General features: G+C 39.2%; 1 protein-coding gene across 1 annotated transcript in view; it reads left to right on the top strand.

Moving 5' to 3' along the window:
* dntt (deoxynucleotidyltransferase, terminal) overlaps window positions 1-27,500 on the top strand; it is a 132,612-nt gene that overhangs the window by 47,630 nt on the left and 57,482 nt on the right. The window contains exons 9-10 of the mRNA XM_084391928.1: window positions 2,694-2,796; window positions 24,116-24,352. Of these exons, the coding sequence (XP_084248054.1) occupies window positions 2,694-2,796; window positions 24,116-24,352 (340 nt within the window). The remainder of the gene's footprint in view (window positions 1-2,693; window positions 2,797-24,115; window positions 24,353-27,500) is intronic.

Raw genomic sequence — 27,500 nt, 5'->3', positions numbered from 1 at the left:
TCCTGCTGTTTGAGATCAGCGCTATGTGTTTAATGTTTGTGAAAGAGTCTCTTCTGCTCACCAACGCTGCATTTATTTGATCAAAATACAGTAAAAATTGTGGAATATTATTATAAAGTAAATCATCAGTTTTCTATGTGAATATACAGTAAAGTGTAATTTATTCCTGTGATCAAAGCTGAATGTTCAGCATCATTACTCCAGTCTTCAGTGTCACATGATCCTTCAGAAATCACTCTAATATGATGATTTGATGCTCGAGAAACATTTCTGATTATTATCAATGTTGAAAAGTCATATTTTTGTGGAAACTGTGATGCATTTTATTTTTCAGGATTCTTTAATGACTAGAAAGCTCAAAAGAACAGCTTTTTTTTTTTTTTAAATATAATCCTTTGTAACATTATAAATGTCTTTACTGCCCCCTTGCCATCAGTTTAATGCGTGCTTGCTGAATAAAAGTATAAATTTCTTTAATTTCTTAATTTTCCGGCAATGCAATGTTTGCTTTGCATTATGAATTGCGTTGCGACACATTTCTGAATCATGCAATCATCTGTGTTGATTCACTAGCAATAACGCATGCTTTAATAACACGTATTTATGAGCATGAAAATAGTCTGTTTATGTGTGTTTTCTGTGTGAATTACAGTAACTCTGCGACATGCAAACATCAGATGCTTTTAAAATCAGTTGTCGAGTCTCCTGTGCAATATTCAGAAATGTTATTGATTTGACTGACTCTATCGGATGAGAATAAAACTTGAATTGAGTGGAAAAATGACATTATTATCTTCTGACGAGCTGCTTATATCTGCATTAAATTTCAGAATTAATGACCTTTGCAAAGTTATTGATCGGAACTGAAAAATGACACTATAATGTCTTTTTCAAGCTGAACACATTGAATGTCTCTCTTTTAAAGTTTGCATCATTATTTTTCTGTTCATTACCGTGAAGCTGCTTTAAAACAATCTGTATTGTATAAAGCGCTACAGAAAGAAATGTGACTGGACTGGACATTTATGATGTTGCCTGTGTAGACAGCAAGGCCGCTCACTAGGTTTTGGAGCAGAGGTGTTGTGTATTATATGTCATGCCATAAATCTGTGACTACCCTTGAAAAACAAGCGGTTTTCTCTCGACCTAATATTGGATCCGGCAGTAAAAACCTCATTTCTAAACGACGCCCGCACTAAATAATTCGCAAGCTGCATAAATTCTTAAAAAGTTGTGCCGAACATTGCTGTTCTTTTGCTTTTGGTTCTGAATGAATAGCCGCGTTTAAAAGCTGCCTGGCGTGCGTTAGGTTATATTAAGTTGTGTTTACTCGGCAGACTTTAATCCTGCGTCTGCGAGCAGAAGAAAAGAGAAATGCATGCTCAGAGTTTCGAGAGCCTCTTATGCCTACGCTCGTGTTTCTCACTGCCATTAAAACCAGAAAAATCCACATTCACACGCTTTTCTGGTGCTCAGACTCATTTGTGTGTGAACATTCACTGTGTTTAGCGTTTAGGGCTTCAGATGGTCCTCGAATGCGGCACCAGCTGATGTATTCACGAAGCAAATATGTCATGTGATATGCCTTATTATATACTGTATAAGGGAGACCAAGTGTGCATTTCAGAAACTACAGCATTCGGAGTCAACAGTGCAGTTTATAAACGCTTGTATTCTCTTACTGTGTACTTTAGCTGAGTAAAATAAAATGATTTTATTAAGTTCGGTCCTCCACACTAAAATTGCAGTATCATATTGTTGTAATATTATATAATGTAAACAAGTGAACACATTAAAACCCCACAAGATTAAAAAATATTAATAATTAGGACATGTCTAGTTTTTACCCATCAGGATTGATTGGATGATGAAAGATTTGAAGCAATTTGTTCATTCGTTTGTTTGTTCGTTCATTCATTCATTCATTCATTTTAATTTATGTATTTTAATTAATGTATGTATTTTAATTAATATTACATTAAAGTAATATTTTATTTTATTTTATTATAATTTTTTTTTTTTTTTTGTCCATGAACATGTATATAATAGACTTAGTAGTTTTTTTGTTTGTTTTTTAAACACAAGCTTATTTTTCATAAATGTCACGTTGTAATTCTCATTAATAATTATTCATTAATTTACGCTGGTCAAAACAATAGTTTAATTCATTTACCTTTTCAATTTTCAAAATTTTTTTTAATGATTTTTTTACACTTTAAAATGAACTGAAAAGCCATTACATATATTTTTTAAAACTGAACTCTTGTGAAAGATGTCCCCCCCCCCACGAGTTGTTATATATTTTTACCTGAAATATCCTGGAATATCTCTTCCTCCCACCTGAGTTTGCTGCCTACGAGGCCTTTGAGTTTTGGAGACTCATTTTCATAATCTCTCCACACAGCAGTGAAACTCATAAAGCGTCCTGACAGCTCCGGCACTCGAGACGCTCTGGAGTTTAATGACGCAGGGCCAAATGGCTTATTTGAGTAATAGAAAAAGGCAAAGCCATTAAATGAACCGTATGTCCCTGTACGGTTACTCACACGATTATTGTGTATCTCATCATACGATCTCCGTCAAATCCTCTCCTGCTGACAGAATGTGCATCTTCGTTTGTTGAAGAGTGAACATGCATTCAGTGTATAATGTCATTATGGTGACGTGTGTGTGTGTGTGTGTGTAATCTGCAGGGGAAAGGAGTTTGGTCATGATGTGGACTTCATCATTAAAACACCCGAGCCCGGACAAGAGGACGCCGTTCTGCCAGCGGTGATCCAGCGATTCAAAACACAGGTACAGGACCAATACTACATTTACATTTACATTTATTCATTTAGCTGACGCTTTTATCCAAAGCGACTTACAATTGCTATATATGTCAGAGGTCGCACGCCTCTGGAGCAACTAGGGGTTAAGTGTCTTGCTCAGGGACACATTGGTGTCTTACAGTGGATTCGAACCCGGGTCTCTCACACCAAAGGCATGTGTCTTATCCATTGCGCCACACCACCCCAATACTGAGATCAGTTTCTCCGTGCGTTAAATGGATGAGCTCGGGGTTTGCTTGGAAAATTTGCTTGAATATTTTACAGACAATGAACGTATATTTTTTTACATTTTTTTTTATTAATTTATACATACATACATACATACAGTACATACATACATACGTTTAATGTTTAAGCAATTAATGTATATTTTATTTTTATTGTATTTTTCATATGTGTATATATGTATATATATATATATATATATATATATATATATATATGTGTGTGTGTGTGTGTGTGTGTGTGTGTATATATATACATACATACACACACACACACACACAAACACACACACACACACACACATATATATGTGTGTGTGTGTATATATATATATAAACACACGCGCACACACACACATATATATATATATATATATATATATATATATACATACACACATACATATGTTTAATGTTTAAGCAATTAATGTATATTTTATTTTTATTGTATTTTTCATTTATTTGTTATACTTGAATATTATATATTTTTGACATTTATATTTGTATAAATTTATATATACTGTGTGTGTATATATGTATATATATGTACAGTGAGGAAAATAAGTATTTTGCAAGTTCTCCCACTTGGAAATCATGGAGGGGTCTGAAATTGTCATCGTAGGTGCATGTCCACTGTGAGAGACATAATCTAAAAAAAAAAAAATCCAGAAATCACAATATATGATTTTTTAACTATTTATTTGTATGATACAGCTGCAAATAAGTATTTGAACACCTGTCTATCAGCTAGAATTCTGACCCTGTTAGTCTGCCTTTAAAATGTCCACCTCCACTCCATTTATTATCCTAAATTAGATGCACCTGTTTGAGGTCGTTAGCTGCATAAAGACACCTGTCCACCCCATACAATCAGTAAGAATCCAACTACTAACATGGCCAAGACCAAAGAGCTGTCCAAAGACACTAGAGACAAAATTGTACACCTCCACAAGGCTGGAAAGGGCTACGGGGAAATTGCCAAGCAGCTTGGTGAAAAAAGGTCCACTGTTGGAGCAATCATTAGAAAATGGAAGAAGCTAAACATGACTGTCAATCTCCCTCGGACTGGGGCTCCATGCAAGATCTCACCTCGTGGGGTCTCAATGATCCTAAGAAAGGTGAGAAATCAGCCCAGAACTACACGGGAGGAGCTGGTCAATGACCTGAAAAGAGCTGGGACCACCGTTTCCAAGGTTACTGTTGGTAATACACTAAGACGTCATGGTTTGAAATCATGCATGGCACGGAAGGTTCCCCTGATTAAACCAGCACATGTCAAGGCCCGTCTTAAGTTTGCCAATGACCATTTGGATGATCCAGAGGAGTCATGGGAGAAAGTCATGTGGTCAGATGAGACCAAAATATAACTTTTTGGTCATAATTCCTCTAAACGTGTTTGGAGGAAGAAGAATGATGAGTACCATCCCAAGAACACCATCCCTACTGTGAAGCATGGGGGTGGTAGCATCATGCTTTGGGGGTGTTTTTCTGCACATGGGACAGGGCGACTGCACTGTATTAAGGAGAGGATGACCGGGGCCATGTATTGCGAGATTTTGGGGAACAACCTCCTTCCCTCAGTTAGAGCATTGAAGATGGGTCGAGGCTGGGTCTTCCAACATGACAATGACCCGAAGCACACAGCCAGGATAACCAAGGAGTGGCTCTGTAAGAAGCATATCAAGGTTCTGGCGTGGCCTAGCCAGTCTCCAGACCTAAACCCAATAGAGGATCTTTGGAGGGAGCTCAAACTCCGTGTTTCTCAGCGACAGCCCAGAAACCTGACTGATCTAGAGAAGATCTGTGTGGAGGAGTGGGCCAAAATCCCTCCTGCAGTGTGTGCAAACCTGGTGAAAAACTACAGGAAACGTTTGACCTCTGTAATTGCAAACAAAGGCTACTGTACCAAATATTAACATTGATTTTCTCAGGTGTTCAAATACTTATTTGCAGCTGTATCATACAAATAAATAGTTAAAAAATCAGACATTGTGATTTCTGGATTTTTTTTTTGATTATGTCTCTCACAGTGGACATGCACCTACGATGACAATTTCAGACCCCTCCATGATTTCTAAGTGGGAGAACTTGCAAAATAGCAGGGTGTTCAAATACTTATTTTCCTCACTGTATGTATGTATGTATGTATGTGTATATATATGTGTGTGTTTATATGTATATATATGTATATATGTATGTATGTATGTATGTGTATGTGAGTGTGTGTGAATATATATATATATATGTACTGTATATATACACACACACACACACACACACACACACACACACACATACACACACACACACACACACACATATATATATATATATACACGCACATATATACTGTATATATATATATACACGCACACACATATATATATATATGATTTTTAATATAAATAAATAAATATATACTTTTGCTTAATGAAGTTTTATATATATATGCACTTTAATTTGAAAAGCAATGAAAGTGTTTTTGTGGATGATGCCCCATAATGCCCATCTACAGTCTGGTTGTAAACACTTTCTTGCTGTGTTTTGCTGTAAGCACATCGATCAGCTTGAGTAAAGTTTCTCATCAGATGTGCTGGAGTGTGTCTCACTCTCTCCGTGATTTCATCGACTTTCGGCTGTGGGACTCGTGGCTTTGATTGCTCTGCGGAGACGAGAGCCGCTGTTGTTGGGACGGGGGATTTTAATGGTCACTTAAAACAATCAGACCGGATTGTTCATGCTGTCGCTGGATAAACAACTTCATCTATTCTCTAAAGATTGGCAGGTCATTAAAGAAAGTAAAGAAAGACAAAACAGGATTCTGTGTGAAAATTCCCCTGATTTTTAGCGTGTTTTAAAAAAAATAATCAAAGAAGAGAGCCATGGAAGAGCCATTTTCATCACGATTATTGGGGTTTTAGGTACTTTACTTCATATTGTTACAGACCACAGCTCTTTACCATGGTAAAATCACTGTAATGCATATAGCTAGAAGCAGGGTTTGAAATTAACACTCACCAAAAAAGTCAACTGTGGCAAATAACGCTGTCAAATCACGAGCCAATTTGTCGTGCTACTTATTATATTTAATGAGTTTCCTGGGGAAGTTCGTGTAAGACTGAAGCATTGAAGCAATAGCGAAGATTAAAAAGCATTTTGTTAACAGAAAAGACATTGGGCCTCATTCACCAACCGTTCTTACGAAGAAATGTGTTCTTAAACCGCACTTTTTACGAAGATTCTGACATTCACTAATGTTTTCTTATCTTGGATTTGTTCATAGCTAAGAACAAAATCTACGCACACTCGAGAGCACTCTTACGCACATTTGAGTGATGACAGTTTGCTCCAAATAATCGGTAGCTGCATTTTATTTACAGTTATTCTACAGTCGTTTACAATGATAGTATTTGACTGTAATGTATTTCTGATCATTTGTTGGAAAAATCATAGTATGCAAAGAAACACCCTATGGGCCCTATTTTAACGATCTGAAACGCAAGTATCAAACGCGAAACGCAAGTAACTTTGTGGGCGGATCTCAAATGTGGGGCAACGCAAATCTAAAATGTGTTGGTCTGAAGCAGCTTCATTACTCATAGGTGTGGTTTGGGCGTAACGTGAAATTAACCAATCAGAGCGACATCTCACATTCCCTTTAAGAGCAGGCGTGCTTGTTCCATGGCGGATTGCTATTATAACGGCGGATTTGCCAGACGCACGACAGGAGCGGTTCACAGCCGAGGAGACCGACGTTCTCGTCAGGGCCGTAAAACACAGAGAAGTGACATTGGGGATGGAGAAACACACCCAGATTAGCTTCGGTTAAACAGGCGTATAATAATCTGGGTAAATGTGTAAGCTAGATTTATGCCTATTTTTTCACATCTTCATGGACACCACAATGATTTCCCTCGTGTGTTAATATTGTTCCTTGTAATTATGTATGGTTTGCAAAAATGTCAACAGCCAAGCATGCGCCCTCAAAATAGCATCTGAATAACATGCGCAACGCGCCACTGACTTTAGACGAGGTTTCTCCTGGTCTGTGGAGGAATTGTTTTCTGAAACTGCAAAATAGCACCAGGGAACGTTTGCGCCGGAACACGCCTCCTCTTTTCGCTGAACCGCCCCCGGGAGCGCAAGTTCATTCCCTAATTCACCGATGTGCGTCTGTGGAGGGAAAAGTCCGCTGTGCGTCGGGTGCAAAATAGGAATGATGCATGCGTCAGTGTACAAAGTCAATTGCGCTGGGTGCAAGAAAGTGCCCTGACACTGCAATTTACATCAGCAATTAAGCTGATTAAATCAAATATTATGCCTCGTTTGGCATTTACTTGTTGCAATAGAATTTCTATTTTAGAATTAAACCACTTTTTTGGTTTGGTGATCGGTGGACCACCGCCGTCTGTGCGTCTTTTGGACATCCTCCATCTTTTCTTGCACACGGCCCTGAAGTGTCATGTCCTTATATGGGAATTTGCGGGGTGTTTCCTTATGCTAATTAGGACTGGCACGCTCCTTCAATTACGAAGACGTGGGATTCATCAATCCTAAGAACACATGTGCAAACAATTCTGTTGTTTAAGAACATGTCATGAATCCGACGTAGACTTTTCTTAGGAAGTTTATTAAGTACGAAGTTAAGAAAATTCTTAGGAGGATATTGGTTAATGAGACCCATTGTTATTTTCCAACATCCAAATGTTATTTTTGATGTTCTTTGTACTATATTGATCTGTCCACCTAAAACACATTTTTGGTGATGAGGATGAAAGATGCTGGATGACAGGATTTTGTTTGAATAAGAAATGAATGTATGAAATCCAAAATTTATAATATATTTTTATATATATATATATATATATATATATAAGCTGTGACGTAGTTAATCTGATTCATTTCTTTTTTCCTGTTTATTTCTTTTTTGGCTAGTAGAAGTTCTGAATGGCCGGTAACTTTAAAATTAAGGAGCCAAATTGGCCGGTGAGAGAACAAGTTAATTTCAAACCCTGGCTAGAAGAACGTACTATACTCCTCCACTCTTTCCTTTTGAATGGGATTCAGATCTGTCCATCAGTCTGTGCTCGGACACGACAGGAGGATCTGAGTGTCACGGCTGAGTGGAACCGTAAAGCGTTTCTGTGAGACTGAGTGATGAAGTGATGATGGACTTCAAGACACTGAAGCTCGAGACGTTGACAGATTTATTGATAACTTAGTTTGCTGAGGTGAGTGTTTATTCTCGTGTCTTTATGAAGGCCAAAGAAAACTGACAGAGTGTGTTTTCAGTTTCTCTCCGCTTCATGAACGACCCTCTTCAGGAACTGTGTTAATAACCGCAGCATGTTATTACCAATTATTATCATTATGTTATGATTATCATCAATGTTGAAAACAGTTCATATTTTTTACAAACTAATACGTTTTATTTTTGATGAATAGGAAGTTCAAAAGAACAGCATTTATTTGAAATAGAATCTTTTATAACATTTTAAGTGTCTTTAGTGTCACTTTTGATCAGTTTAATGCATCCTTGCTGAATAAAGTGTGTGGATGGATGGAAAGGTGAGTGAGTGAGTGAGTGAATGTGTGAGTGAGTGAGTGAGTGAGTGAGTGAGTGAGTGAGTGAGTGAGTGAATGTGTGAGTGAGTGAGTGAGTGAGTGAGTGAGTGAATGTGAGAGTGAGTGTGTGAGTGAGTGAGTGTGTGTGTGTGTGTGGGTGTGTGAGTGTGTGTGTGTGAGTGTGTGAGTGAGTGAGTGAGTGAGCGAGCAAATGTGTGAGTGAGTGAGTGAGTGTGTGTGTGTGTGATTGTGAGAGTGAGTGTGTGTTGAGTGTGAGTGAGCGAGTGTGAGTGTGTGTGTGTGTGTGTGTGTGTGTGTGTGTGTGTGAGAGTGAGTGAGTGAGTGAGTGAGTGTGTGTGTGTGTGTGTGTGAATGTGTGAGTGAGTGAGTGTGTGTGTGATTGTGAGAGTGAGTGTGTGAGTGTGTGAGTGTGTGAGAGTGAGTAAGTGAGTGAGTGAGTGAGTGTGTGTGTGATTGTGAGAGTGAGTGTGTGTGTGTGTGTGTGTGTGTGTGTGTGAGTGAGTGAGCGTGTGAGTGTGTGAGTGAGTTTGTGTGTGTGAATGAGTGAGTGTGAGTGTGAGTGTGAGTGTGTGTGTGTGTGTGTGTGTGTGTGTGTGTGTGTGTGTGTGTGTGTGTGTGTATGTATGAGTGAGTGAGTGAGTGGGAAGAGACGACGATGATGATGATGGGTTGCCTCTCGCCCTTCTGTCATTTCACAGATTAAAAATAACCCAGCGCCCGCCTTCCTCTTTCGCTTTGTGTTTCTTTCTTTCCATCCGCTTCCCTTTGTTATTAGTCTCTGCGTTCGCAACGTTTCTCACTGATCAATCCTGCGTTCAGATCCGCTTCACTGAAACATCACGGATGAGATCTCAGTAAGAGCTTGAGCGCTTTCTCCTGTGAGCAATCAAACAGACTCAACATTCCTTGTGCTTTACCATTTAATCTCATCACTGTCCTTAAAGAAATGTTTCTCTACAGAAAAAAAGATGCAGTTAAAATCACTCTGTTAGTTTCAGAGCTCAACAATATCTCAAATTGTGCAATTGATATTAGAAATCTTCCAAATTATCTGATCCATGCTATCAACATTCATTTAAATAACAGACACAGGGTCCTATCACACACTCAACGCAATGCAACGCCAGGTGTGACGCGAGTGTGTTTTGGCTAGTTTCAGCCTGACACAGTTTTCATTTTCACGTCCTGTGTCATGTTGTTTAAATAGTAAATGCATTTGCACCCATGGGTGTGCTGGTCTGAGAACGAGGAGTGTGTTCAGGCGCATTGTTGGAGCGTTGCTATTTTGAGGAATGAAATAGATTTCGCTTTAGACCAGGTTTTTGTTGGTCAATGGCGAAATCTATTTCATTTCTCAAAATAGCAACGCTCCAACAATACAATATTTTTTTGTTATTTAAAGAGCGCATTAGTAATATGCAAGTATAGGCGGGTCCACAACGCAGATCCATTTTCTCGCTAGAGAAGCGAAATTCCACCGTGTAAACAGCGAATCCACCATGGCGCAAGCACAACTGGGAATGGGAGGTGAGACTCTGATTGGTTTAGCGAACGTTAAGCCCAAAACACACCCATTACTCATTAAGAGAATGGAGAAAAAACACACCCATTACTCATTAAGAGAATAGGGATGACTCTTTTAGACCATGCACCGGGAGCGCCGACCATTTTTCCCGTCGTTAAACTAGGAAAAGTGGGTTGGGACATGACCTTAAAATAGGGCCCTAAGACTATCATTTAAAAGTTTGGGGTCAGTAAGATTTAAAAAAAGAAATTACTACTTTTATACATTAAAGGTGCTGTATGTAGGATCCAGCGGCCTCTAGCGGTGATGTTTCAGATTGCAACAACAGCGCTCGTGCTCGTGAAAAGCAATAAAGTTACAACTGTAGTCTTTCACATCAGATAACGTTAGCAAATGGTCGGCGTTAGCTGGCGAACTAATGATGTCTAACTTGAGCCAACTAAAGCACAAAATGGAAATGGAAAAAGGATGAAAGCCAACTCAGGGTCTGTTTTTATACCTAAAACAAAGCGGAGGTCTCTCCATAATTCAAACGCTCTGCCAATGTTGATCCGTGTTTTCGTCCTGAGTCGATCCGATTGACGTTTGGCCTGACGAGCTTCAGCAGATACACTTTTTTTTTTTTTTTTGGAGTTTGTGTTGGAGTCTGTGTTGTGCTGGAGGCAGGTCGTTTTTTGGTGTTATCAGACTCCATGTCGTTAGCTGCAGTGCCGTCGCAATAGACTGTATATATAAAACGGAGAGGCTCGGGAGCGCGCATGCACGTCACATCCGGTGGATTTCGCAGAAAATCCGACCCGGAGACTTCACATAAAAATAGGAATACTGGCCTTCAGAGGTAATAGCAAAACACGAAAAGTGGATCATTGTAATGTGTGATTACAACCCCTTCACAGACGGGCAATAAAAAAAGGATTCATTTTATAAAAAAAGTTACATACAGCACCTTTAAATTGATCAAAAGTGACAGTAAATACATGTATAATGTTACTAAAGATTCTATTTCAAAGATTCATTCTTTTGAACTTTCTATTCATCAAAGAAAATGTTCATAATTTCATTCATAATCCTGAAAAATTAAATGTGTCACGGTTTCCACAAAAATATGAACTGTTTTCAACATTGGTAATAATCATAAATGTTTCTTGAGCATCAAATCCTCATATTAGAGTGATTTCTGAAGGATCATGTGACACTGAAGACTGGAGTAATGATGCTGAAAATTCAGCTTTGATCACAGGAATAAATTACACTTTACTGTATATTCACATAGAAACTGAGAGACAGAGAGAGACAGAAAGAGACAGAAAGAGACAGAGAGAGATGGAGAGAGACAGAAAGAGACAGAGAGAGACGGTTAGATACAGAGAGAGACGGTTAGAGACAGAGAGAGACGGAGAGAGACAGAAAGAGACGGAGAGAGACGGAGAGAGACGGAGAGAGGACGGAGAGAGACGGAGAGAGACAGAAAGAGACGGAGAGAGACGGAAAGAGACGGAGAGAGACGGAGAGAGACGGAGAGAGACGGAGAGAGACGGAGAGAGACAGTGAGAGACCGAGTGAGACAGAGAGAGACAGAGAGAGACAGAGACCGAGTGAGACAGAAAGAGACGGAGAGAGACGGAGAGAGACGGAAAGAGATGGAAAGAGACGGAGAGAAACAGCGAGAGACGGAGAGAGACAGAAAGAGACGGAGAGAGACGGAGAGAGACAGAGAGAGACGGAGAGAGACAGAAAGAGACGGAGAGAGACGGAGAGAGACGGAGAGAGGACGGAGAGAGACGGAGAGAGACGGAGAGAGACAGAAAGAGACGGAGAGAGACGGAGAGAGGACGGAGAGAGACGGAGAGAGACAGAAAGAGACGGAGAGAGACGGAGAGAGACGGAAAGAGACGGAGAGAGACGGAGAGAGACGGAGAGAGACGGAGAGAGACAGCGAGAGACCGAGTGAGACAGAGAGAGACAGAGAGAGACAGAGACCGAGTGAGACAGAAAGAGACGGAGAGAGACGGAAAGAGACGGAAAGAGACGGAGAGAAACAGCGAGAGACGGAGAGAGACAGAAAGAGACGGAGAGAGACGGAGAGTGACGGAGAGAGACGGAGAGAGACAGAGAGAGACAGAGAGAGACAGAGAGAGACAGAGAGAGACAGAGAGAGACAGAGAGAGACAGAGCGAGACAGAGAGACAGAGAGAGACAGCTGATGATTAAGTGGAGGTAAAGAAGGGCGATTTTAAGTCGAGTGACCTTAACCGTCCCCCTCGAGGCTCATGGCATCACATCACAGTGTTTTATTCATCCAGTCTGCAGTGAGAGAGCAGTAAAATCATCTGAGAGGATGAAATATGTCCTTGTGAAAAAAGACGGCTGCATCATTTTTTATTTATCAGTTTTTTTTTGGCTCCTCAAGAAGGTCAGACTCTCACAGAGAGCAGGGTTACTGGTGAACTGAGAGTGAAACTGATGGCACTGAACCAGTTACTGGACCTCTGAAGTGTTCTGGGTCAGTGGTTCTTCATATGTGTGTGTGTCTGTCTGTGTTGAGGTCTGTGTGTGTTACTGGACCGGCGCCGAGTGTTCTGGGTCAGTGGTTCTTCATATGTGTGTGTGTCTGTCTGTGTTGAGAGTGTGTGGTCTGTGTGTGTTACTGGACCGGCGCCGAGTGTTCTGGGTCAGTGGTTCTTCATCCCTGCTGATCGAACCTTCAGCTCTGGGTCTTCAGCGGTCAGATGGACCCACACACACACACACACACATACACATTTGATTGTTTCTGGCCTTAACTAGTGTCAGTCTATTGCATAACTTCTGTCCAGTCAAATGTGTTTCTAAAACAGCGTGCAGATGTGAAGTCAGTCATCTATAATTTCCTCGAAGAATTCTGCACAGTTTTCATACTGTGATCATTCAAGAGTTTCAGCAGAAGCTGGTGAATCAAAGCGAAGCGCAGTTCAAACGTGCTGTGCAAACACAAGCTAATCTCTGCTCTAGGGGAACGAGTTTGAGTTCTCACACACACTACATCAACCGTCGTCATGGCGACACACTTTCTGTTGTCCTCTGCGTCAGCTGTTTGTCCCGGCCTTCAAAGAGACCGAAAAAACATCAAATGCATAAAATATTGCTGAAGCATCAGATCGTGTTTGTAAAAATATGTACGTCTGGTTGCACTGTTTATGTGTGTGTGTTTGTGTGTGTGTGTGTGTGTGTGATGGGTAGGTTTAGGGGTCAGGGTAATGTGTGTGTCTGTGTGTGTGTGATGGGTAGGTTTAGGGGTCTGGTTAGTGTGTGTGTGTGTGTGATGGGTAGGTTTAGGGGTCAGGGTAATGTGTGTGTGTGTGTGTGTGTGTGTGTGTGTGTGTGTGCCTGTGCCTGTGTGTGTGTGTGTGTGTGTGTGTGTGTGTGTGTGTGTGTGTGTGATGGATAGGTTTAGGGGTCTGGTTAGTGTGTGTGTGTGTATGTGTGTGTGATGGGTAGGTTTAAGGGGGCCGCACACCGGACGCGCAGCTCAGCGCCGCGCCGCGCCACGTCTAGGACAACTCTCACCTGAAAATCCGATAACATCAGCAATTTTCTGATTTCTGTAAATAAATATAAAACTAAATGTATATTGCAGCACAGGGTTAAGTCTGTATACATTAACTACGATTTGAGACACATAAATGTAAATTTAATATAAAACTATGTAAATGGCGCTCTGTGGCGCGGCAGGATTTTGAACACGGTCCTGAGCCGTTGCTGGGCGCCGCGGACAGACGGCGAAAGGCGCCGCCGGTGTGTGTACTCTCATAGAGAATAATGTGTTCGAATTTAAAAGACGTGGCGCTGCGCGGCGCGGCGCTGAGCTGCGCGTCCGGTGTGTGACCCCCTTTAGGGGTCGGGTTAGTGTGTGTGTGTGTGATGGGCAGGTTTATGGGTCGGGTTAGTGTGTGTGTGTGTGATGGGCAGGTTTAGGGGTCGCGGGTTAGTGTGTGTGTGTGTGTGTGTGTGTGAGCGGCAGGTTTAGGGGTCGGGTTAGTGTGTGTGTGTGTGTGTGTGTGTGTGTGTGAGCGGCAGGTTTAGGGGTCGGGTTAGTGTGTGTGTGTGTGTGTGTGTGTGTGTGAGCGGCAGGTTTAGGGGTCGGGTTAAGCCTGTTTTATACTTCTGCGTCGAACTGCCGCCGTAGCTACGTCGTAGGCTGTGTGTAGCGCGCGTACCCTTCGGCGTACCCTGACGTGCACCTCTCCAAAAATGTAACATCGCGTCAATTCTACGCGGACACAAGCGCTGTGATTGGTCTGCCAGAACCCCTCCCTCGGGGTTTCACACGCTCCCTAGGTACGCGCCAACGCGGACAACGACACAGAAGTATAAATTAAAACCAACACGTTGCCTACGGCGTATAGGCTCCGGCGTAGGTCCGACGCAGAAGTATAATGAGGCCTTTAGTGTGTGTGTGTGTGTGGTGGGCAGTTTTTATTTATTTTTTTCATTTTTTTTTATTTGGGATCATAGAGCATATTACATTCAAGTAGAATACGTTTTAACCCCCTTTTTTCTTATATTAACAAAGAACAAATAAAATAAAATAAAACAAGTAATCAACAGCGATTAAAAAAAAAAAAAAAAAAAAAATTCATGTCTCACATACAAGTGTCATCACAACTAGATCCATTGAAGTATTGAAGGTCCATTTTCAAAACGATCCACACAATCACAGGTACATTGTAAGCAATTATGTGGTCATGCAAGATTAGTTTTATGAAGAACCGGTCGCCAGATGTCCAGAAATCCGTCATTGTTATCATGTAGAAAATATGTAAGTCTCTCCAGAGGGGAGTATCCTCAAGACCTCTGTGTACCAGTCCTCAATTGTAGGACAGTCACTGGAAATCCAAAATTTCAAAATAGTCTTTCTTGCCACATAAAGTGCCCATTTCAATATTGCATTTACAGCAGTATGGTGAACTAAGGCCCAGCTTGCCTCTTAACAAAGGTGTAAAGTGGAGTCTGTGTAATATTTTAAATTGTGTTTCTCGGTCAGAGTTACACCTCAAAATCTTGAGTGTGTTTTTTATCAGCAAAGTCCATTTCTCTTCATTTATTTCAATCCCTAAATCAGTTTGTGTGGTGGGCAGGTTTAGCGTTTGTGTAAGGAGACAGAATATACAGTTTGGACAGTATAAAAACTATTACATTTATGGAGAGGCCCCACAAAGATAGCGAACCAGACGTGTGTGTGTGTGTGTTTTGATTTTAATTATATAGCTGGTTTTGTGGCTGTCAGCATAGATAATATTTTAATAGAAATTTGTTTTTTATCTTAACACCAGAAATGATATGCTGAGAAAGTATTTAAATGAACTAATACCTTCCCCGGAATATACGTATCATCCATCCATCCATCCATCCATCCATCCATCCATCCATCCATCCATCCATCCATACATACATCCACACATCCATACATCCATACATCCACACATCCATCCATCCATCCATCCATCCATCCATCCATCCATCCATCCACACATCCATCCATCCACACATCCATACATCCACACATCCATACATCCATACATCCATACATCCATCCATACATCCACACATCCATACATCCATACATCCATACATCCATCCATCCACACATCCATCCATCCACACATCCATACATCCATCCATATATCCATCCATACATCCATACATCCATCCATCCACACATCCATACATCCATCCATCCATCCATCCATCCATCCATCCATCCATCCATCCATCCATACATCCACACATCCATACATCCATACATCCACACATCCATCCATCCATCCATCCATCCATCCATCCATCCATCCATCCATCCATCCATCCATACATCCACACATCCACACATCCACACATCCATCCATCCATCCATCCATCCATCCATCCATCCATCCATCCATCCATCCATCCATCCATCCATCCACACATCCATACATCCATCCATCCATCCATCCATCCATCCATCCATCCATCCATCCATCCATCCACACATCCATACATCCACACATCCATACATCCATACATCCATCCATCCACACATCCATCCATCCACACATCCATACATCCATCCATATATCCATCCATACATCCATCCATCCACACATCCATACATCCATCCATCCATCCATCCATCCATCCATCCATCCATCCATCCATCCATCCACACATCCATACATCCACACATCCATACATCCATCCATCCATCCATCCATCCACACATCCATACATCCACACATCCATACATCCATACATCCATACATCCATCCATCCACACATCCATACATCCACACATCCATACATCCACACATCCATACATCCACACATCCATACATCCATACATCCACACATCCATACATCCACACATCCATACATCCATCCATACATCCACACATCCATACATCCACACATCCATACATCCATCCATCCACACATCCATACATCCACACATCCATACATCCACACATCCATACATCCACACATCCATACATCCACACATCCATACATCCACACATCCATACATCCATACATCCATCCATCCATCCATCCTGGTTGAAACCATTGAAAAGCTTCAAACTGTGTTTATAAAGTAATTACAGCATTTCATTAAATCAGACAGCATTGGCTGAATTATATTAGCAAGAGAACACTGATCTAAATAAAAAACTAAATTCAGTTTTAATCAGACGAATGCAAGGCATGAAAGACTGTTGAGATGTTTTCTGATGAAATAATGTCTCGTATGTGTCATGATGCAGAGCGCCACGGTTCGTAGCTTTATCTCTGAGTAGGGAAATGTTCCCTGTAATGTGCATGAAAACTCCTCGTTCACAAGTCCAGGGAATTCTGTGTGAACCTTCACGAAGCCTGTTCATTCCCTGAGACTCGTGTGTGTATGTGTGAATCGTACGTATGAGTCTAAGGGACAGATTTAGTAAACGGCTGTGAGAACACAAACACATAAGAGCACCAAAGGAAGAGGAAAGTTCTGCACCTGATACTGACAATGTGCAAGACACAGTCATATCAGGCCAGAGTGTTTGAAGACATGCTTTTATGTGTTAAATAATGTTGCAAATATGCTAGTTTGCATGCTTATATGCGCTTAGAGAATATACATAAAGCACATTATTTTACGGTAGACTCACAGTGACAGATTCTTTGGCTAAAGTGTTGTTGGTTGTCTGAGATGAATCACAACATTTCAAACTTGATTTAAAGCGGAAACATAAATGGAATCTAAAAAAGAAGATACAAGTGAGTGAACTACTAATCCCATAAAGCTTTGCAACATTTGATTAAAAAGCAGACTTTTTTTTTTTTAAACTTATAATCGATGACTATATGTTAAGAGTTTTATATTTTACGTTAATTGCAAAAGATACACTTCAATAAAATGAGGTTCTTCCTCATAGTTTCTGTCTGGTTTTCCAGCACAAATATCTAAACATTCTTAAATCAAGATACATTTACTGGAGATATTAAGTCTTGCTTTCTGAAAAATGGATCAAAATGAAGTGAGTTTATGTGTGAAACAAGAAGAAATATCTTATTTAACTTAACTTAAAGAGCTAGACTTAATATCATAATTTTGCTTCTCCAGTAAATGTGTCTTGATTAAAGAATGTTTAGATATTTGTGTTGGAAACCAAGATAAAAATACTGAGGTTTTTTTGTATATATATATATATATATATATATATTGCAAATTCTCTTGAATGATTTCTAGATATTATAAGATTAATCACGTGTTTTATTCCTCATTTGTAAGTCGATTTAGATGAAAGGCATTGTACACTATGAGTATTGTTGTCTCTGTGACGAATGGCTTATGTTCCTCTATTGTCGCTTTGGATATTTTGTTAAATGCATACATTCAAGTTGTAAAATGTAAAGATTCAGTGTGAAAGCATTTGTAAGTGTTAACATAAAGCCAAATTCATTATGTTAATAATGAATCTTTGCTTCATCTTTGCTGTGCTTGACGGTGCAGCAGTTTCAGTCTCATTCACTGCCAACTGAAAAGTCAAAAAGTTGCATTGCATAAGAACTTGAGGGCAAATAAATCTCCAAAAGCATGCACAGATCCACAGGACACAGTCCACCATCTGGGCCTTTTCCAATGATGTGAGATGCACTAATCCTAATCTCACACACTGTCCAGGACAGATAGTCATGAACGTTTGGATGCAGTCAGATTTGATACCGAAGTCCTCAGAAGTCAGAGATCCCAATATTTACTTTCACATTTATGCACTTTGCAGACAACTTAGAAAAGAGAAACAAAAGCAAGCTGTCAAAGAGCCAATGCTAGGTTAAATGATCTGTTTGTTTTATCGCTTTATACTCTTAAAGGGGATTTCCAACCTTATTTTGTCTGCTGAGCCTATTTGACCTAAACTGCAGGACGTGATCGAGAACTAAAAGAGTTATTAAAATTGCATTAATTATACTTTTTCAAATGGTCAAATACACAGAAATATGTAAAAATGCCCAGTTTGGTGAGCATTCACTTAAACACAGTCAGTTATGTCTTAAGTGAACATAAACAGTTGGGAAATAAATCGCATGTGTATCTGTATATTAGATCAGTGCATTAGCTCTTAAAGTGACAGCAGCCTAATAAACCTGCTGCCGTCTGTGTCATTAAACACACACTGTGTAGGAATTTCTCCCATCTAGCAGTGAAATTGTATTTTGCATTCAAACGAATAGTGCTCTCTAGCGCCTCGCTTTTTCAAATGCGTGTTGCAACTACGGTAGCCGTTATGTACCAAGAAGCTATGACAACATGTCTTCCAATAGCACTTCATCGAGTTTTCTTTCGGGTGATGAGGTTTCGTTGCTTTTTTGGCGACGAGGATTCGTTCTCCTGTGGCTCGGCATAAGTATGATCCTGCATTATGAAGTACCGTGCCTTTCAGATTTGCCGGGACAGTGACAAGCGCCTCTCACTGATCTCCGTTCCCGCTGGTTTCAGTCACGTGACGCTGGCTCTGAACGGAAACGCGTTGAGGTAGGCTAGTGCTTTTTGTCCCTCTCTGCTATTATAGTTTTTCAAAATGGCGGAACGACATGGAAGCCTCCTTGGACTTACCCGTCCAATGTAAATAAAGATAAGAATTTCGTCGCTTACGAGGATAAGTCAGATCATTGGCAGAGTAATTTTACACCAATGAAGACATATTTATGAATAAAGACACTGATTTTAGCTAATAAAATACTTAAAAAACGACACAGTGTACCTTTAATGTTAAACAGGCAACAAAAGACAGAGAAAATTACTCACTGCTTTTTAGTAAATTTAGTAGGATTAATCTATATTTAATTTATGCAGTGAACACTTAGGCCTATTTGTTTCACAGGAATTATATTCCTCGCTATAGCTTTCTTTTTATTATGTATTATTATGTATTTTGGTGAGTTTCGGCTGATACTGCTTCCAGTGATCTGTGATCGGCCCCAAAAAATCCTGATCGGAGCATCATTTCATCATTTTAAGTGATATTTTTATGATTTTAATTTATTAGCTTTTCATCAACTCCCAAACCCCCTGCAGTCCCTTTACAAAAATGAAAAATAAAATAAAATTAGCATATTAAAAATGTTTAAAGTCCCCCTGTGGTGAAAATCCAGCTTTTAATGTTGTTTATGTGTCTATGTGGTGTTTTTAATGTGCTTTAAGACAAACCATGTGTAAATTCATAAGTCGACACCATTGCTGAGTATTTCCTCCTTAAAACTGCAGTGAACCAAAGACAGTCTCAAACACACGCTTTGAAATCGCTGGTGTTTCTGACGTCACAAACTACCTTGTAACCAATCAGATCAACGTGTGATCGTCAACCAGTGGATCTCTGAGCTGAGTGAGTGAGTGGAGGCGGGGCTCATTTGCATATTCATAGAACCGCGCATACTAAATGAGGAAAGGTATATTCAAGCTATTTTAAGGCATGAAGAATTTGTTTTTTTCAGGGAAAAATCATTTAACTGTCATTTTGGTGAGTTTTAAAGGATACATTTATTAACTACAGGGGGACTTTAAACCTTCACAGGAACTTTAGTAGGAGCATCTGAGATAAACGTGATTATTAAGTGGAATATAATTACGTCTCCCGAGCTGTTTAAGAGCAACCTGTGAGCGATCATGGAAGTCTCACATTCCCTGCTAAAGCATTGGGGTGTCGGACGCGCCGGCGTTTAACACAAGGTTATTTTTACTCGAGGTTTGCACAATTAGACTGAGCGTCTGTGGGTTTAACGGATGGAGAGGCGGCAGGAGCTCCAACCCTCCGGCAGTTATTGCTCTTTAACACGAGCGCTTCAGATTTATGCTCTGTGAGAGGGATACAGTAGTGCAACAATTATTAAGGCTGCTGCAATTAAACTGACAATTTGTAATGTAAATGGTCTTAGTTCTGCCCCCATCAGGCGCTGGATAATCACAGCGGCTCGTAACCGGCGGAAATCAGTTCTCAGGCCCTTCCCTTCTCTGCTCGGTTTATCTCTCTCCTCGGTTTATTTCTCTCCTCGGTTTATTTCTCTCCTCGGTTTATCTCTCTCCTCGGTTTATTTCTCTCCTCGGTTTATTTCTCTCCTCGGTTTATCACCGCACTTATACAAACTCTCTTCACTAGCTCATTAGCATTATTTTCTCTTTATCCCTGTCTGTCTTATTTTCTTCCTTTCCCCGCCTAAGGCGATATCACTATTAGTAGGCGCGTTTCCATTACAGATTTGCGATTTTTTTTATATAAAAAAAAAAAAAAAGTTTTCAAAAAACTATTGCGAAATGACAGCGATCATTGACCGATCTTATGCGACTAATTCATAATTCATTTTTTTCTCTCGCGATCAGTAAAATCATTCCAAAAACAACGGCAACGGACGTTGGTAGGTTTATGTACTATATCCCAGCCACTGCACTAGCCATTATTATTAATGGAAGGAGATGTATGTGTGTTTTCCAAGCATTAATGGTGAGGAACGACCCTTATTATACTCGTGAGCGGTGTATATGAGGTGTTTCTGGGTGTTTCTCCCTCATTTCTGCTTTGAGGTCTTGATTGTGGCATTTATTTGAGGTTTAGAATCCATAATTCCGGTAATTCTTTTGCCTTTTATGAGTTTAATAAAGAGCTCTGTCTCGTATTCTGTCCAAACACACCGCGTCATCTATGTCAGCTGACCTGTAAATGCGCAAAAACTGTTCCCATTGCAGTTTTGCGAAAATATTTATTTTTCGAATTGCCTGAAAAACGTCCTCATGCGAGCGGAAAAACTTTTTTGCCATAAATGGGAGTTTTTGCAAAATTGAGGTGTTTCCATTGGGCGTATTTTCAATTCGCAATTTCAATTTGCACAATTTGAAGGGTAATGGAAACGCGGCTACTGAGTGTTATTTTATAGTATTGTAGGGATGCACGATATATCGGCCACCATATCGGTATTGGTCGATATATGTTCGTTTTTAATGTTATCGTTATCGGCCTGATAAGAAAATTTGGCTGATATATTAAAGCCGATAAATAATGGATTATTTCCTTCAGCTGAGACACTTCAGATTTACCCTATTCACATTATACAAACTCTCTTCATTTGCTCATTAGCATTATTTTCTCTTTATCTCTGTCTGTCTTATTTTATTCCCTTTCCCTAAGGAGATATTATTACTGAGCGTTATTTTAGTATTATCTATAGTATTGTAATATTTATTAATATGTTGAATTGGCTTTTATTTTTGTATTTTCTGTTTTATTTTTAGTAATTTTTAGTATTTCTACTTTTTTAGTCAGTTGCCAAGACAAGTTTAAGTTTTACACCTCATATTTATGTTATTTTATTTCAGTTACCGAAAATGATTTTAAACAATAACAACGTCTAGTTCTACTGTTCACACTTCAATATATAGTGATTTGAATACAGTGTCACTAAGTGCACATTTATTTACACTAAATGCATATTTTTGTTAGCAACATGCTAATTCATGTTAGCAAAATGCTAATTCATGTTAGCAAAATGCTAATTCATGTTAGCAAAATGCTAATTCATGTTAGCAAAATGCTAATTCATGTTAGCAACATGCTATTAATTCATGTAGATAGTAAAACACAGTAGCAATGGTGTAGGGGTTCGAATCCGCCTTTTGCCCAATCACACATCAGATCGGAAAGGCATTTATTATCAATAAAAATGAAGAAAATATTTGAAAAGTGGAATAAAGTGCCTAACGTGTGTTTAATAATGAAGTGTTTATCAGTAAGGAGGGCTTTAATGTCCCAATAAGGCATCCATTTAATAATTGTAATAAATATAAATAAATTTAATTTACTGTATATAATAATTTTATAATTCATAAATATAATAATTTAATATTAATACATTTAATAAAAATAAATAGTTGGGAGGACTTTAATGTCCCAATAAGGCATCCATTTAATAATTTTAATAAATATAAATAAATGTAATTTATATAATAATTTATAAATATAAAAAAAATAGAATCTCAATGATACTAAAGTAACATTTCTTCCATTTTTTCCATCCTTGTCCCTCCATCCATACATTGTTTTTCCTTCTTTTTATGTTTTTATTAAACCTCCTCTGCTCTTTATTTATTGACTGTACGGAGGAATAGTCCTGAATCGATTTCATTTCTCGTGGAGTGGAAGCGTTTAGCGCAGACGGAGAAAGGCGTCCCGCTGATACGAGATCCAGCCTCATAATTGAACAGGAACCGTATTTCAGGTTCTCTATTCTGTAGCGGAATTGGAAGCGGTTCATGTTTGCGTCTTTGCTTCAGTGAGTCGCTCAATGGGTCGACTATTAGCAGACTTCACAATGACTTATCCAATCACACGTCTTTGTTCAGTTTATTTAGCGGCGCTCTCAAGGAGCTTGTCTTGCGTGTTTGCAAATAGACTTCTTTCTGTCCGACACTCAATCATTTGTTAAATCAAGTAAACTCTTATTTAAGGTGCGAATTACATCTGAGGCTGATGGCTTTAGGTTTGTGCAGCAAACTAAAAAAATAACATGGAGCAAGAGCGAAAAACAAAGACGAATTGAAAAAGTATGCAGAAAAATATTTATGTGGTGGTGTGTGGAAAGTTAATGCAGGAAGAGTGTGACGACTGTTTACTTTTCATCTGTGGATGTTTGTCACGAGTGCCTGACTATCCGAGCAGACTTTATTTCAGTGTGATTAATGTGAAATACACTGCTTTAAAACCGTTTAAAAGATTTTGAGGTTGTTAAGATTTTTTATTGAAACTAATGTTAGCAATGTGCTAAAACATGCTAGCAACATGCTAAATAGTGCTAGCAACATGTTAAAACATGCTAGCAACATGCTGAATAATGCTAGCAACATGTTAAAACATGCTGGCAACATGCTGAATAATGCTAGCAAACATAATTCATGCTAGCAACATGCTAGTACTTAATGTTAACAATGTGTTAAATCATGATAGCAACATAATTCATGTAAGATATGCTAATTAATGTTAGCAAAGTGATAAATCATGTTAACAATGTGGTAAAACATGTACTAGCAAAACATGCTAGTAACATGCTAATGTTTATGTCAGCAAATATGGTAAATCATACTAGCAACTTGTTAATTAAAACTAGAAAAATGTTAAATCATGATAGCAACATGATAAAAAATGCTAACAACATGCTAATTCATGCTAGCAATGTGTTAAAACATGCTAGCAACATGATAAAAAATGCTAGCAACATGTTAATTAATGCTAACAATGTGCTAAACATGTTAGCGTCAGGCTAATTGATGTTAGCAATATGCTTTTTTCCAGTCTTTAACAGTTAAAATTAACTGTTCTATTTAAAAAATAACCAGTGACAAACAACCACATATGCTCGTATTCTAAAAACAAAACAAATAGCTATAAAATAAACATGTTTTTCAGAACATCCTGCTGTACTCAGACTTCCAGGACTCGACCTTTGACCTGAGCCAGCTGCCGACCCATCGCTTTGAGGCCATGGATCATTTCAGCAAGTGTTTCCTGATACTGAAGCTGAAGAGAGAGCAGGAGAGCTGTGAGCGAGAGGCGAGTCGGGACTGGAAAGCGGTGCGTGTGGATCTGGTGGCTCCTCCGCTCGAGCGCTACGCCTACGCCCTGCTGGGATGGACCGGCTCCACGGTACGAGCACCACTCAGTTAACTAAATTAAACCCAAAATTGGGTTAAAACAACCCAGCATTTTTTTTAGAGTGTATAAAAAAAATGCTGGACTCTTTTAACCCAATTTTGAGTCAAATATGAAAAAACAACAACATTGGGTTAAAAAGGTAATTAAAAAATGTAACCCAACGGCTGGGTCTGTCCATATTTGACCCAAATTTGGGTTGAAACAACCCAGCATTTTTTAGAGTGTAAGAGCTCTGATTGGACTAAATGTGGACTAAATTAACCTCAGTGGTTCTAGTGCATTAAGAGAGTGTGCTTGAGCTTTCGTTTACCAAATTAGAGTGCTCTACGTACTTATATGTGAATAAAAGCCTAACTGAAATCTGTTCATTACATAAAGTGATCGTGTCTCTTCAGAAGGCTTGGATTAAACCAGTCAAATTCAAATGGATTTATCTTTTTACGAACGTTTTGAAGTGTTTTGGGTGAACAGACTTTCAATGGGAGGACAGAAATCTCTTAGATTTCATTAAAAATATCGTCATTTGTCTTAATTTTTGGGTGAACAATCGCTTTAACTAATGAACCTTATTGAAAAGTGTTACCGTTTGTTAAAATGCATGAACATTTTATATGCAATTCGAGTACATAAATCTTACATTTAAGCCAAATATATACTTATAGTATCTATTGTGTTTCTGTCCCTGAACGTCCCACAAGCACAGAGGAAAGACTTGAGGGGCGTCCAGAGACAGATACAGTTTGACTCGAGCTGTTTATAGACGAACCCTGACCTTGAGCTTCAGGTCCACGTGGACGCTCGACCCATCAGCTGTAATTACAGTCTCCCACTCGCCGCTCCTGGGGTTTGCTATCCCATGATGCATCAGCACCCACGGCGTGTGTAGGATCAGCGCAGCGTCACTGTGATGAAGATGGAGAACGAGAGGACGTTAGTTTCTGAGGCTTATCATTATCACAACCCAGGGTTTGAAATTAACATTTTCACTCACCGGCCAATTTGGCTACTGAATCTTTAAGTTACCGGCCATTCAGAACTTCTACTAGCCAAAAAAAATATATATATATATTAACCAGGTTAACTATGTCACAGCTTGTTAAATCCAAAATTTTATGATATATACAGTGTGTATGTATATATATATATATATATATATACGCAACACTTTTTGCCCCCATTTTTAATGAGCAGAACTCAAATATCTTAGACTTTTTCTATGTACACAAAAGGCCTATTTCTCTCAAATATTGTTCACAAATCTGTCCAAATCTGTGTTAGTGAGCACTTCTCCTTTGCCGAGATAATCCGTCCACCTCACAGGTGTGTCATATCAAGATGCTGATTAGACAGCATGATTATTGCACAGGTGTGCCTTAGGCTGGCCACAATAAAAGGTCACTCTATATATATATATATATATATATATATATATATATATATATATATATATATATATATATATATATATATCCCTTCCTCTTTCATCCCCATCCTTTTCACCAAAAATGTATTTTAGGTGTACAGATTAGGGCTGTCTTTTTACGTGTGAAAATCGATTGCACAATCGATCGGACCAACCAACACAAGTTTCGAAAACGAAAATTGGGAATCGATTTTAATGGCCTTCTCTCGGAGCGCGTCCAGCTCGTCATGATACGCTCGCAGCGAACGCGCATCACACAGCGACTGCAGGCTCTGACACACACACATAACAGCAGATTATACTTCTGCATAATGTTTCTCTTTTTACTACAAAAATGTGAATTGTGCCGGTATTCAGACAGTCTCATGCATACAGACACAGATTCGGACTACAATCGCCTACGAAGGTGAAATTTGTTTGACATTTCTAATGGTAAACTCAGCCATGTTGAAGACTGCAGTGATGTTATGGTAGTCCACTCTGCTTATTGTTTTTCCAGAATGTTGCACTCCTGTTTGTCATTGTGCACGAAACTTCACGCCAATAAATCATCAGGAATATTGCTGACTTGCGCGTCTCAAACGCAGCGCGCCCTCTTTACGTTCGTCCTCATGCCTGTTAGTCGTCCGTGGATTTGACCATATTTGGCGTTTAAAATGGAAACGTCTTTAGACGTGGAAAATCGATTTTACAATCGATTCAATGAACACTTATGTCTCAAAAATCGAACAGGATTTTTTCACAAAAGTGACAGCCCTAGTACAGATCAATACAGTAAAAAGAACAAAAATAAAAAAAAGTTGAATATTTGAAAATAGCAATGTCTTTTCTGTTAAGCAAATGCTTCTTAATCTTCGCTATTGCTTCAGTGCAAATGAACAAGCGCACCGTTATTTGTTGCGTAGTGATGTGTGTGTTCAAGTAAGCCAGATATGAGCAGATTCTGTGTAATACACTTTATTTAATATATCATGATGATCAGTATTAGCGCTAAATCTGTGCATATTTGTCTTACACGAACTTCCCCATCAAAGTGAGTAAACATAATAAGTAAAACGCCAAACTGGCTTGTGATTTGACAGCGATACTCACCACAGTTGATTTTTACCCACATTTGGCGGGTGTTCATTTAAAACCTTGATTGTGCATCTCATTAGAAAAACAGAATACTTTAAAAATCATTTATTCATTCCCTCTGTGTCCGGATGTCTCATGGCATCCAATAGTGGAGTTTATTTCAAGCTCAAAAAGACCTTGAGGATCTTTAGATAATAATAAAACTACTGTATGTTTGAAGAGCTTAATGGAGAAGCGCTTAAATACGTCTGCTGGCCATGATAAGAGTCTCTAAAGACATTCATGGTTCTTAATACCGTTAACAACAAAATCAATATACAGTAGTGTGTTCAGGTTAGTTTTAAATCTCATTTAACTGCGTGCTTTATTTACTCGAGGGAAGAAATAAACTCTGTAATATTGCTTAGCAGCAGTTTAATGCCTTTATTCCTTAGATTATTCTGTTTGTGATATAACTGTCCTCGGAAAATATTATCTGTATTTGATCAGAGGATATTATAATGCACAATATGATTTACACAAATAGCGCATTATCCTGCATCAATAATAACATTCATGTGCGCCATTTAGTCTCGTTGCGCTTTACACACACACACACACACACACACACACACTCACTCACTCACTCACACACACTCA

The sequence above is a fragment of the Rutilus rutilus genome (genome assembly GCF_951802725.1).
Source record: "Rutilus rutilus genome assembly, chromosome: 20".
Classification (NCBI taxonomy): Eukaryota; Metazoa; Chordata; class Actinopteri; order Cypriniformes; family Leuciscidae; genus Rutilus; species Rutilus rutilus.
Note: the sequence above shows the minus strand (reverse complement) of the source record. Positions and strands in the feature narration are given on the sequence as shown.